This window comes from Hevea brasiliensis, chromosome 15 (genome assembly GCF_030052815.1).
Source record: "Hevea brasiliensis isolate MT/VB/25A 57/8 chromosome 15, ASM3005281v1, whole genome shotgun sequence".
NCBI classification, from domain to species: Eukaryota; Viridiplantae; Streptophyta; class Magnoliopsida; order Malpighiales; family Euphorbiaceae; genus Hevea; species Hevea brasiliensis.
The window spans coordinates 59,589,898-59,607,292 of NC_079507.1; the positions used below are offsets into that span (position 1 = coordinate 59,589,898).

Sequence of the window (17,395 nt, forward strand, 5' to 3'; positions counted from 1 at the left end):
TGAAGACTAACTGATCCTCTCCGATTCTAAGAGTAAGCTTTTCACCTTTCACGTCAATCAAAGCACCAGCTGTAGCCAGGAAAGGCCTCCCCAAAATGATTGGCATATGAGAATCCTCTTCCATGTCCAAAATGACAAAGTCAACTGGGATGTAAAATTTTCCAACCTTCAGTGGTATATTTTCCAAGATCCCTTCTGGATATTTAATTGATCTGTCTGCCAACTGAAGAGAAATGTGGGTTGGCTTAAGATCTCCCATGTTAAGCTTCTCATAGATGGAGAGGGGCATAAGGCTTACACTAGCCCCTAAATCACATAAAGCTTTTATAGAACATGATTCCCCAATATGGCATGGAATTGAAAAACTCCCTGGATCCTTGAGCTTTGGAGGAAGTTTCCTTTGGAGGATAGCACTGCATTCCTCAGTTAAGGCTACAGTCTCATAATCTTCAAGTCTTCTTTTGTTTGAGAGAATTTCTTTCAAAAACTTAGCATAAGAAGGCATTTGGGAAAGAGCATCAACAAAAGGCACATTTATGTAAAGTTTCTTCAAAACCTCTAAGAACTTCCCAAATTGCCTATCAAGCTTGGCTTTGTGAAATCTTTGAGGAAAGGGAAGTTGTGGCTTGTAGGGCTCAGGAGGTATATACTTCTCTTCTTTTTCTTCAAATTTCTCCTTACATTTTTCTGCACTCTCTTGTTTTCCACTCTCACGCTTCCTTTCTCATTTTCTCTCTTCTCACTGTTTTCACTCTTCTCATCATTTAGAACTTTACCACTTCAGAAAGTAATAGCTTGACAATGCTCTCTTGGATTTTCTGGTTGACTTGGAAGCTTTCCAAAAGATTTGGCACTTGAGGAAGATGCTTGTTGTGCAATCTGGTTTTCCAAAGATTCTGTGTGTTTGCATTTGTTCCAACCTTGCTTTCACCTCTCTCATCTCCTCATCATGCTTATTTTGGTTGGCAAGTATCTGTTGCAATAAAGCTTCAGTGGTGGAATTTCGTTCTTGCTGTTTTGGTGGAGGGTTCATATTTTTCTGTTGAAAATTAGGCAGTGGTTGCCTATTTTGTCGATATGGAACTTGACTTTCTTTGTTGTGGTTGAAAATTCGATTTTGAACTTGATTTTGCTGATTGCCCCATGAAAAGTTGGGATGATTCCTCCAATTTGGATTGTAAGTTTGAGAATAAGGATTCCCATTTGCTTGTTTCCATAATTACCAACATATGCCGCTTGTTCTCCATAATCTACTCCACACCGGTAGTTTCCTCTGCATAAGCCACTTGTTGTGAACTTCCAGCTGATGATGTTGAACTAACCAACATACTCAAATCTTCCATCTTCTTAGCAAGGACATTTGTAAGTGCATCAAACTTTGCATTAATCATGTTGAATGGATCAAGATCATACATCCCAAAGACTTGCCTTTTCGAGTTGGGCTGGTCCTCTTGGACTACTCCAAAGATGAGTATTCTTTGCAATTTTCTCTAATAACTCATAAGCTTCATCTTCATGCTTTATAATAAATTCTCCTCCTGTTTGAGCATCAATAATTCCTCTGATTGCAGGAGTGACATTTGTGTAGAAATTCTGATTTATCATCCATTTTGGAATGGCATGATGTGGGCACAATCTTTCCAATTCCTTCCATCTCATCCATGATTCATAGAGAGTTTCATCTTCTCTTGGTCTGAAAGATGTCATTTGATTCCTCAGCTCTTGAGTTTTTCCAGGTGGAAAATATTGTGCAAGAAATGCATCAGTTAGTTGCTCCCAATTTGTAATGGAGTTGTGAGGTAAAGAATCAAGCCAATCCAATGCTCTATCTTTCAAAGAGAATGGAAATAGCTTCAATCTTGCTGCATCATCAGACACTCCAGGTTGTTTTTGCATGTCGCAAATCATAGCAAATTTCTTCAAGTGTGTGTGTGGATTTTCAGAAGGATGTCCTCCAAATTGAGAGTTTTGGATCATTTGAAGAACTCCAAAATCCATCTTGTAGCTGTTTGCATCAATACTTGGTCTTGATAGGCTCTCTATCAAGTCATCAAAACGAGGAAAAGCATGATCCATCATACTTCCCTAGGCACGTTTGCATTAACAACTTCTTCTCCTTGGGCTTCATTTTCATTGTTTTGACCATTTCCAAAGATTACCAACACCAATTCTAATTCTTTCATCACCATATTTGCTTCAATTTCGGTTTCTCTCAAGTTTCCTTCCTTCTTCTGGTTTCTTTCTTATTGGCCGTGCAAAATTTCTCAATTTCAGGATTGAAAAGTAAGGTTGTGTCACTTGAGCTTCTAGCTCTTCTCATAAAAGATTAAAGTACCTTAAAAAGAACAAACAAACACAAAATGAAAAGATAACAAAGATAAAACTAAAAACAACTAAAATAATCAAGAATTCAATCTTAAACAAACAACTCCCAAGAACGGGCGCTAAAAACTTGATGCGTCCCAACCGCAAGTGCACGGTCGCATAAGTAGTATAGAAAATATCGATCCCACGAGGAGTTGTGTTAATGATTGAATTTTCGATATAAAAGTTGACTAAATTGAAGTATTTATGAGATTAAAATGATGAATTAATGGGTAATGGAGTGTGAAATCTAATTGTGCAAAATTAATATTCTATTCAACAATGTATTAATTAAACTAAAATTGCATCAAATAGAAATAAGCAAGTTCAAATATGGCAATATTTAAATTGGCGAATGATTAAATTCGATTAGAAATTAACAATGGTAAAAGGCGATTCCGAGTTCGGATTTCATATTCGAGCTATTTTGGGATTTTAAATTGGTTATCCAATCTTGTGAAACTAATGGGTTTTAAGGAGATTAATTCTTAAATCCTTTGAATTCCCTTTCGAGTGAGACAAAGAGTGCCTTAATCAAACTAATCCTACTTTCGTGGAGTTAGAATTAATTAAGACCCATTAAGTTCTTTAATTAATCTATGAATCCTCTTAATCCTTAGCCTATTTCTAGGTCTAAGTTAATTAAGTCCAATTTCCGATTATCTATCACAAGGCCTTCTCCTTTCGGTGCTTCAACCATGGATTAAGAACATTACTCAATGGGATCCTACATTAAGCATGTCATTAAGCATACAAGAAATGAATAAAACTCATTAAGACCACAAAATATAGATTACCCAATCAAAATCCACAAAATATCCCAAATATTACAACCCTTACTCCAGAATCAAAAGTAAACTACTCACTATCCATAATGCTTACAAGATATGATGAGTTTAAATGGAAATAAAGCTTTAATCTAGGCTAAGAAGTAAGTAATTAAACACTAGAAGTGTAGAAAAGTGTAAAGAAAGAAAGAAATCTGCAAATCTTAGTTGAAAATGGTGTGGAAGGTGAAATGACTCCTCAAATTCTGCTTAGCCTCCTCCTTTCTTCCTTTGCTCCTTGCCTCCTCCTCTAAAATGAGAAAATGGGACTATTTATATCATTTTTCTGACATGGAGCCCTAAAATAGTATGTTCTAGGAGGAATACATTAAGGGAATCTTCACACTCATTAATGAGCTCTTTTGGGATCGCATAAGTGGATCGCATAAGTTATGCAAATCCCTTATGCACATTTCTACGATTCGGGTTACTTATGCGAAGTCGCATGACTTGGTGCATAGGTTATGCACAATTTCGTGAATCTGCATAAGGGAGGTGAGAATGTGCATAAGTCGTGCGATCTCCTTATGCACATTTCTACCGGTTCGAACAGTGTTCTTCCTCCTTATGCGAATCGCATAGCTTATGCGGCAAGTTATGCACAGTTTCGTCAATGCATATTTCAGCTTGAAAACTTGTTTTTGGCATCTTTTTGCTGTAGAAGACACTCCTCAATGGCAAAATTCTCTTTAGTCCTTCAAAAACACCATTTTTTCCTACAATACAAAGCAAAAATTACAAATTAATCCAAAGTTGACAATTATGGAAAACTAACTAAATAACTAATGAAATTAGCTAAAAATGACTAATAACCAAATAAAATGATTGTGAAATTAGACCTAAATGACTATGCAAAATATGTGCATCAGGGTGGAAGGCTGTACTGAAGTTCAACTGTGTGCCAAGTGCCTCCTGCAACTTTCTCCAAAACCGAGAAGTGAACTGGGGCCCTCTGTCAGATATTATGGAAGCCGGAACTCCATGCAATCTGACTATTTCTCGAATGTAGAGCCGGGCATACTGTGCCACAGAGTATGTAGTCTTTACAGGTAAGAAGTGAGCTGATTTGGTCAGACGGTCTACAATTACCCATATCGAGTCATATCCTCGCGTGGTACGAGGCAACCCAGTCACAAAATCCATAGTGATCATTTCCCACTTCCATTCTGGGATAGGGAGCTCTTGCAGCTTCCCTGACGGTCTCTGGTGTTCAAACTTCACCTTCTGACAAGTCAAGCACTTGGACACAAAGTCTGCTATGTCTCTCTTCATGCCATTCCACCAGTAACTATCTTTCACATCATGGTACATCTTGGTGGAACACAGGTGGATATCGCATGCTGTATAGTGTGCCTCTCGCATGATTTCGTTCCTGAGGTTGTCCACATCGGGCACACATATCCTAGAACCTTGCACTAGGGCGCCATCATTGGCAAACCCAAACTCACCACCTTCACCTTGCTGTACTCTTTCTATGATCTTCATCAATTGTTGGTCTCTGTGCTGGGAAACTCTAACTCTGTCCCTCAAGTCTGGCCTCACTGAAAAGTGAGCCAACAATACCCCCTCATCTGACAGATCTAGGATTAAACCTTGATCCATCAACTAATGTACCTCCCGAATCAATGGTCTCTTCTCTACTGAAATGTGCGCCAAACTGCCAGAAGATTTTCTGCTCAAGGCATCTGCCACAACATTGGCCTTTCCAGGGTGGTACTGGATGGTGCAATCATAGTCTTTCAGAAGCTCCATCCATCTTCTCTGTCTCAAGTTCAAGTCCCTCTGTTGGAAGATGTACTTTAAACTCTTGTGGTCGGTGTATATCTCGCACACTTCACCATACAGGTAGTGTCTCCAGATTTTTAGTGCAAAGACTACAGCCGCCATTTCCAAATCATGGGTGGGGTAGTTCTGCTCATGCCTCTTCAGCTGCCTTGAAGCATAAGCCACTACCTTTCCATTCTGCATCAAAACACACCCTAGGCCAACTCTGGAGGCGTCACAATACACGGTGTATCCTTCACCACTCACAGGTAGTGTCAACACAGGGGCAGTGGTTAGACACTCCTTGAGCTCGAAACTCACCTCACAAATATCTGTCCAAATGAATGGAACATTCTTCCCGGTCAACTTAGTTAAGGGAGCCGCTATCCCGAGAAATCTTGTACAAAACGCCTATAGTAGCCACTAAACCCGAAAACTTCGCACCTCGGGATCGTTGTAGGCCTAAGCCAATCGATTCATGACTTCAATTTTCTTGGGATCCACTTTAATGCCGTCTCTAAAAACCACGTGTCCCAAGAATGAGATGCTTTCTAGTCAAAATTCACATTTCAAAATTTGGCGTATAGCCGGTGCTCCTCAAAGTCCGCAACACCATCCTCAAGTGCCACACGTGTTCTTCCTCGGTCCGAGAGTATACTGTAATGTCATCTATGAATACGATGACAAAACGGTATAAAAATGGCTTGAACACCCTGCTCATCAAGTCCATAAAGGTCTTTGGTGCATTAGTGAGTCCAAAAGACATCACCAAGAACTCATAATGACCATATCTTGTCCTGAAGCCGCTTTGGACACGTCCTCATTCCCGATTCTCAATCGATGGTAGCCTCGATCGCAGTCTATCTTGAAAAGAATCTAGCTCCTTGAGCCGATCAAACAAATCATCGATCCGAGGAAGTGGATACTTGTTCTTCACGGTGACCTTGTTCACCTCGTAGTCAATGCACAACCTCAATGACCCATCCTTCTTTCTCACAAATAGAACAGGAGCACCCCATGGTGACGTGCTCGGACGTATGAAACCCTTGTCCAAAAGCTCCTGTAGTTGCTCCTTCACTCTTTCACTCACTGGTGCCATCCTGTAAGGTGGCATCGATATGGGGTTTGTACCCTAACAACATCAATGCAGTAACTCTATTCCCTTCTCGTGGCAACCCCGAAGCTCTTCAGGAAGACATCCATGAATTCTCCGACAACAGAACATTTTCCATGCCGACACCTTCTACAGATGTATCTCTCACCAATGCCAAATACCCTTGGCATCCACGCCTCAACATTTTTCTAGCACTAATTGTCGACACCAAATTATATGGAGCCACGCTCGTCACCATCAAAGCTAAACTCTTCCACACCGTATGTGGAAGTATACCTTTGTTCCTGCAGTCTAAGGTGGCATTCTGAGTTGCCAACCAGTCCATCCCCAGGATTACATCGAAATCCATTACTTGTCGAGGAACCCAGTCTGCAGGGAGGATCTTTCATTCCACTACCACTGTGCTACCCAGAAATTCCATGTCTACTTCTATGTTGTCACTAAGTGGGGTAGCTAACGACAAAGGGCACTCTAAAGTTGTAGGGTTTCTACCCAACCTCATGGCAAACACAGGGAGACAAACGAGTGCGTAGCACGGATCTATCAAAACACGAGCCTCATAAGAATGCACTGTAAGAATACCGCCACAACCGCAATTGAAGCTTGAGCATCCCGGTGGGTCGTGGTGAAAACCCGAGCTTGACTTCTACCCCGAGTGGCGTAACTCGACATCGACTTCTACCTCCGACCGCCTCCAAATCCACGCCCCTTGTCCTCGCCCTGGCCACCGAATCGATCGCCGCCATGTTGGAAGCACTGGATACAACTGCCGAGGAACATTCGCAATGTAACCTTGTGACCCCATCCGTGGCTCGGCCAACACGGGCATTCTCTAGCAAAGTGACCGTTGGCCACACCAAGCATACTCGATCCCATCAAACAAGGTCCTGAATGTCCTCTTCCACACCAGGCACAAGGTGCCAAGGAGGATCTGAGCCGCACCAGAACTACTGCACTCGAATCGTGACCACCGCTGGATCCGCACTGGTTCGAATCCTCGTGGTTTGTGTCTAAAACCACTTTTCTTGTTCCTACTCTTTCCTCTGTAATTACTCCGCCACCACTATCCGGAGTACCCATGGAAGGAATACCGAGGAACCTCTCGCTCGCTTTTCTTTGCTCTTCCATTGTCATCCACAAAGATAATCGATCTCAATCATGTCTGCTCGATCAACCACCACATCAAAAGATCGACGTACATCATGGCCGGTTTGCATATCTCTGTCAAGCCCCTTTAGGAATCTTTTCACCTTCATAGTCTCTCAGAGATACTGCTGTAGGGGCATATCTGCTCAATTCCGTAAATTGCAGAGCATATTCATCTACTGCACTGCCATTCTGTCTTAAGGCCTCAAAGGCCCACCGCTTCGATCTCTCAAGCTTTCGCACAAACCGATTGATAAAAGTTCCACAACCGAGCCCATGTCAAACCCTCCATCCGGTAACACGTAGTCATTCATCCATTGTATAGGCATGGGCCCCATGACGTGCTGCATACACTCTATCAATCTTCTATCACCAATCAGATTCTGCTCTCGTCAGGAATCCAAAAACCGATCTGCATCGTCTGACACATCTTAGGTACCAGGCTCCCACTTCTGGAAATTTAGGATTTGTTTGTAAGATTCCTCTCTTGGTGCGGTGGATCGCCGCCGTGGAGGGTGGACCATGTATCGTGCCATCATGTCGATGGTTCTCTGCACCGCCTAGAGTAGTCGCCATGGGGTCCATAGGACTCGTGCCATGAAAGACTGCTCGAATCAGGTAGTCGCTCTTCTACTTGAGCAGCCTCTAGGCCTCCTACCCCGCCTCCTGGGCAGCGCCTCATCTGTCGACACCTCGTCAGCACATCCGCTCGTGCAATGGCGCCTCTCGCTTCTACGCATTTTCCGAAATTCAAGAGATTAGCCCACAAAATTCAAAACTGCTCATTACACAGCTCTATAGACTCATATTTATACATAACATATGGAGCAGAAACTAGAAGCAAAGATGACAATGCAAGACGAATGTGGACCCTATATTTCCGCATGTGACTCCTAGTAGACTCTTCTCAACATTTTAGACAACATTCCCTAAGAATCTGAAGCCTAAGCTCTGATACCACATTTGTCACAACCCAACCTATGGGCCGGACCGGCACTAGGACCTGGGCCAGCCTAAAGCCCCCAAGGCCCGTAGTAAGCCTAACTGTTCATTTACCCAATGCTGAGGCCCATTTGGGCCCAATTTCAAGAAAACAAACGGACAGAGTCCGGCCATAAAATGGGCTTACCAACGGGGAGTTTTCGACTCACCCGACCTATAAACACAATATATAGTCATTTGGGGAGCTCAGCTCACCCTCCACATACTCATCAACATAAAATAAATGGGAGCTCAGCTCCCTCATCCAATCAATCAAACATGCATAGCATATTTAGTTTACAGGTCCAACATGATAATAATATTACAGACCAAATTCAAATAATTACTGCTAACACATGCGGAAATTCTAGGAGTAATTAAAATTACACAATATTGATAAACAACCTGCGAGGTAGAAAAGCAGGTTAACCCATAATAAAATATCCTCCTGTGGCCTGTAAAAATTTTTGAACAGGAGTGAGCGTTCGACTCAGAGAGTAAAATATCAATTTTAACCATAATCTCTATAACTATCTAAAACTCATGCAACCTGTAGAATGAAATGCAACATCAGCAATAAATTCACATCATAGCATCAAAAAGGTAATTTGGAGCACTCACGCACCCTGTAGCATCAATCATAATATATTGGGAGCTGATCCCCTGTACAGCTCTCTTAAATCCAACCCGTGCCAAGAACTCAAGCCGGACTTTCGCTTAATAAACCAAATCGAGGGTCCCAAATGAAGAACTCAAGCCGTGACTACCCCTCGAAGGAACGGGTCCCAGCGAAGAACTCAAGCCGTGACTACCCCGTCCTATCCATAGTCCACACCACATCACACGCACGCCAACGCACGCACACTGCTCCAAATTACCACAACAACACTCATGGCACATTAATAGTTATGAATGCAACATAAATCGTGCCTAGAGTTTAACTACATAAATATATGCATATAAGTGATGCATGGGCATGCTGAATATATAATAATATCGAAATTACAATTAAAATTAATATTTTACTCACAAACTTGACGACAAATTACTGTGGCGGCTGGGCGGAGGAAGAAGGCTGTCCCGGCTCACCTGACAATCATATTACAATTATTTAATACAATCTGACTCAATACAAACAAAGAAAAGACCAATTACGTCCTAAGTCGTGCCGAAAATCCGGCAGAGTCTCCCCTATACCTAGGACCTACCCAACCTGCAAAAGGGCTAAAAACGCACTTCTATACTCACAATCCATATATCAACAGTTCAATCATATCACACAGCCCCTCCTGGGCCCATCAAATCAGTCATTCATCACAATACGCAAAATTTCAATTTTGTCCTTATTATAGATCATTTTTGCAAAAATTGCTCAAACAAGCTCTAAAAATTATAAAACTTTGCCCCGCGGTCCTTAGCAATATTACTAAGCTATTGCAAAAAGAATCGTAATTTTCTAAGCTACCACGAATATTTTATGGATTTTTAATCCTATTTAAGCACTAGAAAATTACGAAAAAACAAGGTTCGGGTTTACCTTTGCCGATTCCGACTTCGGGAACACGCTCGGGACGTCTGACAATGGGGGGCTAGCCAAAACCTCGGCCCAATTCGGAGACTTTTCCAGAACGGTCCATTCGCCCAAATTTGCGCACCGATCAATCGCCGAATTTCCGCGAATCGAGAATACCTACACGAAGCCCATAACACGGGGGTTAGTACATAAATTTTTCAGAATTTTCTAAGCTCATTTAATGCTCGAAAATACACTGCGAAGTTCCGTGGGACCCACCGAAAAACGGTGTCGGAAAAATTCGAAATTTATGTCGTTGCGAAGCTCTCGACGAATGGAGCGTGCTGGTGGCCTCGGTTTTCTCGTGGGATTCACGGTTTTCGAGAAATCTAGCCCGAAAGTCGAAATGGGCTAAAATCTTCCCGAGCTAAAATCGGACAATCCGCTCGATGGATTTCGGCGTTCTTGGTGTCTATGGAAAGCTCTCGCCGAGTCGATGATTTTGGACACAAGACCCGGTGCTAGTGGTGGCCGGATCGGGCGGCCGTGGAAGTCGGCGCGCCGCGCGTGGGGAATCGCGCGCTTTCCGGCCGTCGGCGCAGGCCGGGCTGGAGCGCGGCGAGGGAGGATGCAGGGAGGCAGTGGCCGTGGGAGGGGAGGAGAGAGAAAGAGAGAGAGAAGGGGAGAGCGTCGCGCGGAGGAAGAGGAAGAAAAGAAAGAGACCGGTCCGATTCGACCGGTCCGATCCGTCCGGTTCGATTCGGCGGTTCGATTCGAATACAAAATTTTGAATTTTTACTGCGCTCGGGACCGAAAACGAGGTCCAAAATTCAAAAATTCCTAAAACTCAGAAAAATACGTAGACTCCAAATATATTTTTAGTTTTGCCACGTGGTCTTTAAATTAATTTTTAAAAATCATCAAAGTTTATATTTTCGGAAAATCGAACCCGATTTTTAAAATCCGAAAAATCTCAAAAAATTTCCTAAAATTCAAATAAAATTAAAATACCAAAAATACTCATAAATAATAAAATTTGGGGTGTTACATTATTATTAAAAAATTATGAAATTAAACAGGAAGAATTTTTTTCATCTATTTATTTGCATGAAAAATAAATTTTGATTTAATAATATTATAATTATTTGTAAAAAAATATATAATTTTAAATTATCACCCATAATATGGTTAAATAATTTGTATCCATAAGTATACGGATTCATATAAATAATATAATAATGAGTTAAATATTGCTTCACTAGAGTTATCTTTAATTACTAAAATTTATGTTAATTTTATTAATATCTAGACTATCAATTTAACTTGAAGAAAGGAAATTAGAACCGACTCAAATTAAGATTAACTAAAATTAATTGTAATTGAGAATTAGGTAGCAAAACAATAAAAATGAAAATTAAAACCAATGAAAATAGATTTTGATTTCCCTTAACTCATTATATAATTTTATTCAATTTTATCATATAATCAATTTAACTATATTAGTGTAACATCCAGAAAAGAAAAAAAAAAAAAAAAAAAAAAAAAGATGATGGGATTTTTGGCGTGTGGCAGTGGGTTTCCACTGTCACAGCCACCCAATTTATTAAAAAAAATCAAAATAAAAAATGGGAGTAGGAACCCCCCCCCATTTTCTCTTCTCTCTCCTCTCCTTCCCTCTCTTCTTTTTCTTTCTTTTGTCGGTGACCAGCCAGCGACCTCCCGAGCAGCTCCCCACCCGGCCGGCGAACCTCCGGCGATGTATAGACACCAGAAACGGCGGCAAGAGAGGGAGAGGAGAGTGAAAACGCGCGCACAGTGGGCAGCGGCTTTCCAGGGCGATTCCGGCTTCATCCGACGTCCGATCGAAGCGATTCAGGTGGTGTTGGAAAGTTTGTTCCGAGAACTTTCTTTTGATACCAATTTTGCAGCAAATGGAGGTCGGATGAGTGAGATATGGAGGAGAGAAGTTTCGGATTTTTCAAGCTTTTTCGTCAGATCTACGACGATCCGACCGTTGGATCGACGATCCGAGACCACCTATGGACTGAGGAAGAGGAGAGGAACATGGTGGTATGATCAGATCCGGCAAATGTCGCCGGCGGCCGGCCACCGTGCGCGGTGGTTCCGGCGGTGGCTCCAGTGGGCTATGGAGATAATTCAACTTCCAGAGGCTTCCTCATAAATTTTTAGAATTTTTGAAACACAGATAAACTTCAGGTAAGACAATTTTTATTATTTCTCTGTCTGTGGAGCATAAATACAGTGTTTCTTAAACAGAAAAAATTGAAGAAAAATTCTAAGAAAAATATATGATGAAAGTAAAATTATTTGGAGATATTCTATGGTGTTTGTTGAATTTTTGAGTGATTATAGAATATTTTTGAAAAATATAGATGAAATTTAGTTAGATTTTTAGCATATGGGCATATAAGATTATTTGAAATTAAGATAATTGAATTTTATATAATTGGTTGAAGCTTGAGGATGAAGGTTTAAATATGTGAATATTTAATTAGGTTCAATTAAGAATATTTTAGATGTTGAAAACTTATGGAATCGAGTAAAATTCTTGAATAAAATATTCATAGGTGATTAGAAAATTATAATTCATTTTGCAATAGCCTTATAATATTATTAAGGACTGCGGGGCAAAATTTTAGAATTTTTAAAGCTTGTTTGAGTGGATTTTTGAAAAATGTCAATTATAGGGACTAAAACATAATTTCTAAGATTTTGAGTATTATCTTAATTGGAGGGCCCAGGAGGGGCCATGTGATATTGATGAGATGTGATTGTGGAAATTGAGAATTTAGAAGTGTTATTTGAGCCTTTTTGCAGGTTGGGTAGGTTCCAGGGATAGGGAAAACTCTGCCGGATTTCAGGCATAAATTAGGCTGTCTATTGCCTATTTAGAGTTTTATCTTAACTTAGTACTAATAAATTTATAATTTAATTATTAGGTGATCGAGGTCAGCTATTTTTCTGCATCCAACAGCCACAATAGTCATCGGTGTACTGTGAGTAAAATATTAATTTTAATTGTAATTTCGATATTATTATATGTTCAAGCATGCTCATGCATCACTTATATGTAAATATCTATGTAGTTAAACTCTAGACACGTTTTATGTTGCATTCATAACTGTTAAGTGCCATGAATGTTGTTGTGGTAATTTGGAGCAGTGTGCGTGCGTTGGCGTGCGTGTGATGTGGTGTGGACTATGGATAGGACGGGTAGACACGGCTTGAGATTTTCGCTGGGACCCGGTCTTTCGGGGTAGACACGGCTTGAGTTTTTCGCTGGGACCTCGATTTGGTTATTAAGTGGAAGTCCGAGCTGAGTTCTTCGCTGGCACCAGGTTGGATTTAAGAGAGCTGTATAGGGGATCAGCTCCCATATATTATGATTGATATTACTGGGTGTGTGAGTGCTCCAAATTACCTTTTTGCTGTTATGATGTGAATTTATTGCTGATGTTGCATTTCACTCTACAGAGTGCATTAGTTTCAGATAGTTATAGAGATTATGGTTAAAATTGATATTTTACTCTCTGAGTCGAACGCTCACTCCTGTTCAATATTTTTCCAGGCCACAGGAGAAGTTATTTTACAGAGCAACCTGTTTTCTTTCTCGCAGGTTTAACTTCGATTATTTAATTGTTTTACTATCTTTTTTAAATTTAAAATCTAGAACTCCGCATGTGTTAGTAATAGTGTGGACCTTGTTAGAAATTGTGTTAATTTAAATTTTTGAGATTTATAAATGAAGATTTATATGGTATTTAAACAGTTTATAAATGAGGTAACAAGGTTGAGCTGGACTCCCCTGATTTTAGTTTTCTGAAAAGTTCTGGGCTAAGTTGGCCCAAAATGAAATTATAACAGTTTAATTTAAATTATTTTATATGCATATTGAGTCTAAATTGTGGGCCTGGTTATGGATTTGAGGAATAGTTAGGCTTACTACGGGCCTTGGGGGCTTTAAGCTGGCCGATGTCCTAGTGCCGGTCTAGCCCATAGGTTGGGTCGTGACAATTAGCAAAGACAATAACATAAATATATATAATAATCATTTCCAAACATTATTAAACCGTTTAATTAACAAAAATAATCCAAATTTTCCGATAAGAGTTGTTTGGTTAATCAAAGCATTAAAAACCAAAATTATTAAAAATATACTATGGTATTTAGTTTTAGTTTCCACTCTTAGTTAAAACTATATTTTAATGGTTCAAACAAGATTCGCAACCCACTTCAAAGTTAAATTACGAATCAAAGGTCATTCAAGCATTCTTTCAAACACCTAAAAACATTAAAATAAAAAATAATCATTAATTACTAAAATAGAGAAAATAAATCAAAATTGATAAAATTCTTTAGGTCAAACTAAACCAAAATCTCTAGCTAAAAAAATTAGCCACTCATAATATCTATCAATTACCAACAAAAAATCAATAAAATTGCATCCAAACATCACAATAACAAATGAGTATTTGATTAAAAATAGATAAAGAAAAGACATGAAAAGAAGAAAAACTCTAAGTTAATGTAGAAAAAATGCTCCTAACTCCAATCTTCTTTAAAAATCTTTAATGGAGTTTTCTAGAATATATTGAAGATCAAGAGACATTATCTCTGTTGGAAAAGAGAAAAAAAAAAACTAATTCTTTTTTGGCCTACTTTCTCCTCTTGATGTGTTGTCAAAAGCTGATTGGTGAAGAAAAGTTAAAAAATTGCATCTCCCCACCTTGCCTGTGCACCTTTTCACAAGCAGGTTGTGTGCATTTTTTAATTCAACAGGCAGGGTGTGCTTTTAACTCCATCTTGCAGGCAGGTTGTAGGATTCACTACGTCTTTCATTTCATCTCCTTTTTCTTCCCATAGCTTGGGTGTGATATATCTTTCATTTCCACAGCTCGATTGTAGTATTTACTGCCTGAAAACTTCATTTAACTTTCAACTTCTATTTTTCTCAAATTCTTTATCACCAAAAAGCTTTTTTAATCATTCACTGCACAAAAAATAAAAAATAAAAACTAATCAAATAAAAGAAAATAAAATTTAAGCTAAGTACTCTTAATAAACACTAATAAAAATCAACTAAAAGACCAAAAATAATAAAAATCAATATAAATAAAATCTATAAAAAATATTATGGATGATTAAATTATTTTAAAAATGTTTAAATAATCTATTGATATTCTATAAAATATTACAGCAAAGATAATAATAATAAGAAAAGGGAAAAAAAATGGAGAATGGAAGATGCTAGGTCTATGTAAGTGAACTCAAATCAAGCTAAAACATTGAATTAAATGTCCTTCTAGAAGGTGATGTTAACAATATTTTTTTTTGAATAATTAACAATAATTAATAAAATAAAAAAAATGGTCAGTTAGATTGATTAGGTTAAAAAATAAGTGCAGGACGTTTTTAGTCAAAAATTGACAAAATGAAAGGAAAAAAAATCTTAAAAAATGAAGTAGGTATGGTAGAACAAATGCTAGAAATGAGAAAATCTCTTCATGCTCAAACCAACACATGTAGTGTCCCCTCTTCAAGGCCGTTTATAGCGCCTGATTTATACGCTCATGTGCCAAATCATTCATTTGATGATACACACTTCGATTTTACTTCGTATTATTTGAGAGAGAAACAGTCATAAATCTTGAAAATATTAATATTTTATGAATGTAAAAGTTTGCTATATAAAAAATTTCATAAATTTTTTTATGAATTAGTGCATAGCGTAATAACTTGTCTGTTTTCCATTTTGGAAGATGAGGATATAAATTTTAGGACAAAACATAGAATTATTACAGCAATCCAATAATTAGGTAGATGTTATGCCCATTTTAGTGAAAGTCAAAGCAACAAACGGCCAATGAAAAAGTCAAACCATGAGCAATAATTACGCCTGGTTTTGAAGTAAGAAGCCAAGAACCAACCATTTTTCTCAAAATGACTTCAACACCATCAAACCAGACTGTATTACAAAGAGAAGCAAACCTAATCCAAAACAAATAAAGAACACCAAGAGAGATAAAAGGAGGGAGAGTGCGAAGGCCCTCTCTTTTTTCTTCTCTCAAGGCACCCCACGCACTATACAATCTTTTATTATCTTTCTAACCATGTAATAATTATTAATTATTAATAAATTCACCATCTTCTTATTACATTTCTTGGTTGATGCCAAGCCATAACTTAGACCAACACCATTTTTTTCTTCAAGATTTTCCCTCATGGAAGGAATAGCCCGAGTTCGAGCATTCTCATCTCCGGAATTGGCACCTCCTTCTCCAACGAAAGCTGTACGCCCAGAAGATTATAGTTTAGAAGGTAATTATTGTTTTTTTTTTTTTTTTTTATCCTCTTTGATTTGGTCTCATTCTTGAACTAGCAAAAGTAAAATTATGTTCTTTGCAGGTAAATAATGATATATATGTAGAAACATGAAGCTAATATAGATCTTTCCTGGTTTCATGCATTTCTTTTCTTTTCTTGGCTTGTGCAGGCATTGCAACAAATGTGAAGCTGCTGCTAAAACTAATTCAAGAGCATAATGGAGCGAGCACTAACGATGACCGGAAAATGCAAAGGATTGCTGGAATGATCACCATCCTAGATGATGTTAAATCGCGAATCGAAAAGTCTCAATCTGCTAGGAAAAGATTAGCTGAGCTCAGGAGGTGCAACACAGAACTTAGGCCTAGTCGATCTCCTAGAGACAAGAAGCCTCAAGACCCGGTGACGACCGATGATAATGAGAGGTTGAGAAAACAGCTCAATGCAAGCTTGGCTTCAAGAAAGAGCCTGGAAATTATGTGTTCAAGCTTGGGAAAGGAAAAGGAAATAATGGCCTGTGAGCTTGCCAGAAAGGTTTATGAGTTGAATGAAATGGAGGAACTTGTCAGTGACCTCAAGGCACAAAACGCTACATTGTTAACAAAACTACAATCTCATGCCGCGGAGCATAAGGAGAAGAAAAGCAGTGCAGGGGATGCTCAAGGGAATGCAGCTCTTCAGGATCGTAACAAGGCACTTTCGGAGCAACTCCTCAAGTCCCTTGATAGTTATCGATCTTTAAAGAGGAAATACAAGGATGCAAAAGAGAAGAACTCAGAAATTAGGAAGACAATGGAAGAAATCAGGGTTGAAGTAAGTGCAGGTCTTGAACAGATCCGTAGCTTCAGGCAAAGAATGGCCTCAACCAAAGATCAACAAGCAGATATAGAAGAGGAGATTTCAGCGTTAGAGCAAATGTTCGAGCGATTTAACATGAAAATCTCTAAGCATGAAGAGAAGAATATCGAATGTGCTAAACCAAAAGCTGAGATCAGTGCCACCAAGCCCCCTGTTCTCGCATGAGAAGGAAAGGATGACTGAAATAATAAGCTGTCTACTCTGGAATTTTTCTGCTGCTTTTTGTTTTTATATTTTGTATAATTCAGATCGAAGATCATACGTATTGATTGTTAAGAGGCAAGCAGTTGTAATGCGCCAAAGTAGAAGTTATTAGTCACGCGCGCATTGTGAATTTCAGTTCAATTGACTAGTTGAGTTACAGTGTATTGTCTCCAAATAGTTTGCATTAATTCCAAAATTTTTTTATCTTTTCTTTCTTGGTAACATGTTGCTCTATTAAGCTCTTGGTATAAAGTATCAAGTTTCTGACCATTCTCAGTG

General features: G+C 39.0%; 2 protein-coding genes and 1 non-coding gene across 4 annotated transcripts in view; 2 read left to right on the forward strand and 1 right to left on the reverse strand.

Moving 5' to 3' along the window:
* The first annotated feature begins 1,615 nt into the window (after positions 1 to 1,615).
* On the forward strand, positions 1,616 to 1,722 carry LOC131174271 (small nucleolar RNA R71). The gene has a single exon (XR_009144519.1). It is a non-coding gene; the product is annotated as a small nucleolar RNA R71 (small nucleolar RNA).
* A 6,783-nt stretch (positions 1,723 to 8,505) lies between these two features.
* The window catches only part of LOC131173756 (uncharacterized), a 61,298-nt gene continuing 52,408 nt past the window's right edge, over positions 8,506 to 17,395 (reverse strand). Inside the window, exons 3-4 of the mRNA XM_058135889.1 lie at positions 9,227 to 9,285; positions 8,506 to 8,651 (exon numbers count right to left, since the gene is read on the reverse strand). The gene's annotated coding sequence lies outside the window, so the exon portion shown is untranslated. The remainder of the gene's footprint in view (positions 8,652 to 9,226; positions 9,286 to 17,395) is intronic.
* Positions 11,356 to 17,327, forward strand: LOC110641000 (uncharacterized). Of its 2 annotated transcripts, XM_058135888.1 has the most exons (5): positions 11,356 to 11,926; positions 12,670 to 12,726; positions 13,299 to 13,346; positions 15,942 to 16,048; positions 16,224 to 17,327. In XM_058135888.1, exons 4-5 carry the CDS (start codon positions 15,952 to 15,954, stop codon positions 17,075 to 17,077), a joined length of 951 nt encoding a protein of 316 aa, XP_057991871.1. In that variant the 5' UTR covers positions 11,356 to 11,926; positions 12,670 to 12,726; positions 13,299 to 13,346; positions 15,942 to 15,951; the 3' UTR covers positions 17,078 to 17,327. The 2 variants fall into 2 exon arrangements, with proteins under 2 accessions (XP_057991871.1, XP_021648281.1); XM_021792589.2 differs by lacking the exons at positions 11,356 to 11,926; positions 12,670 to 12,726; positions 13,299 to 13,346 and having other exon boundaries at positions 15,559 to 16,048.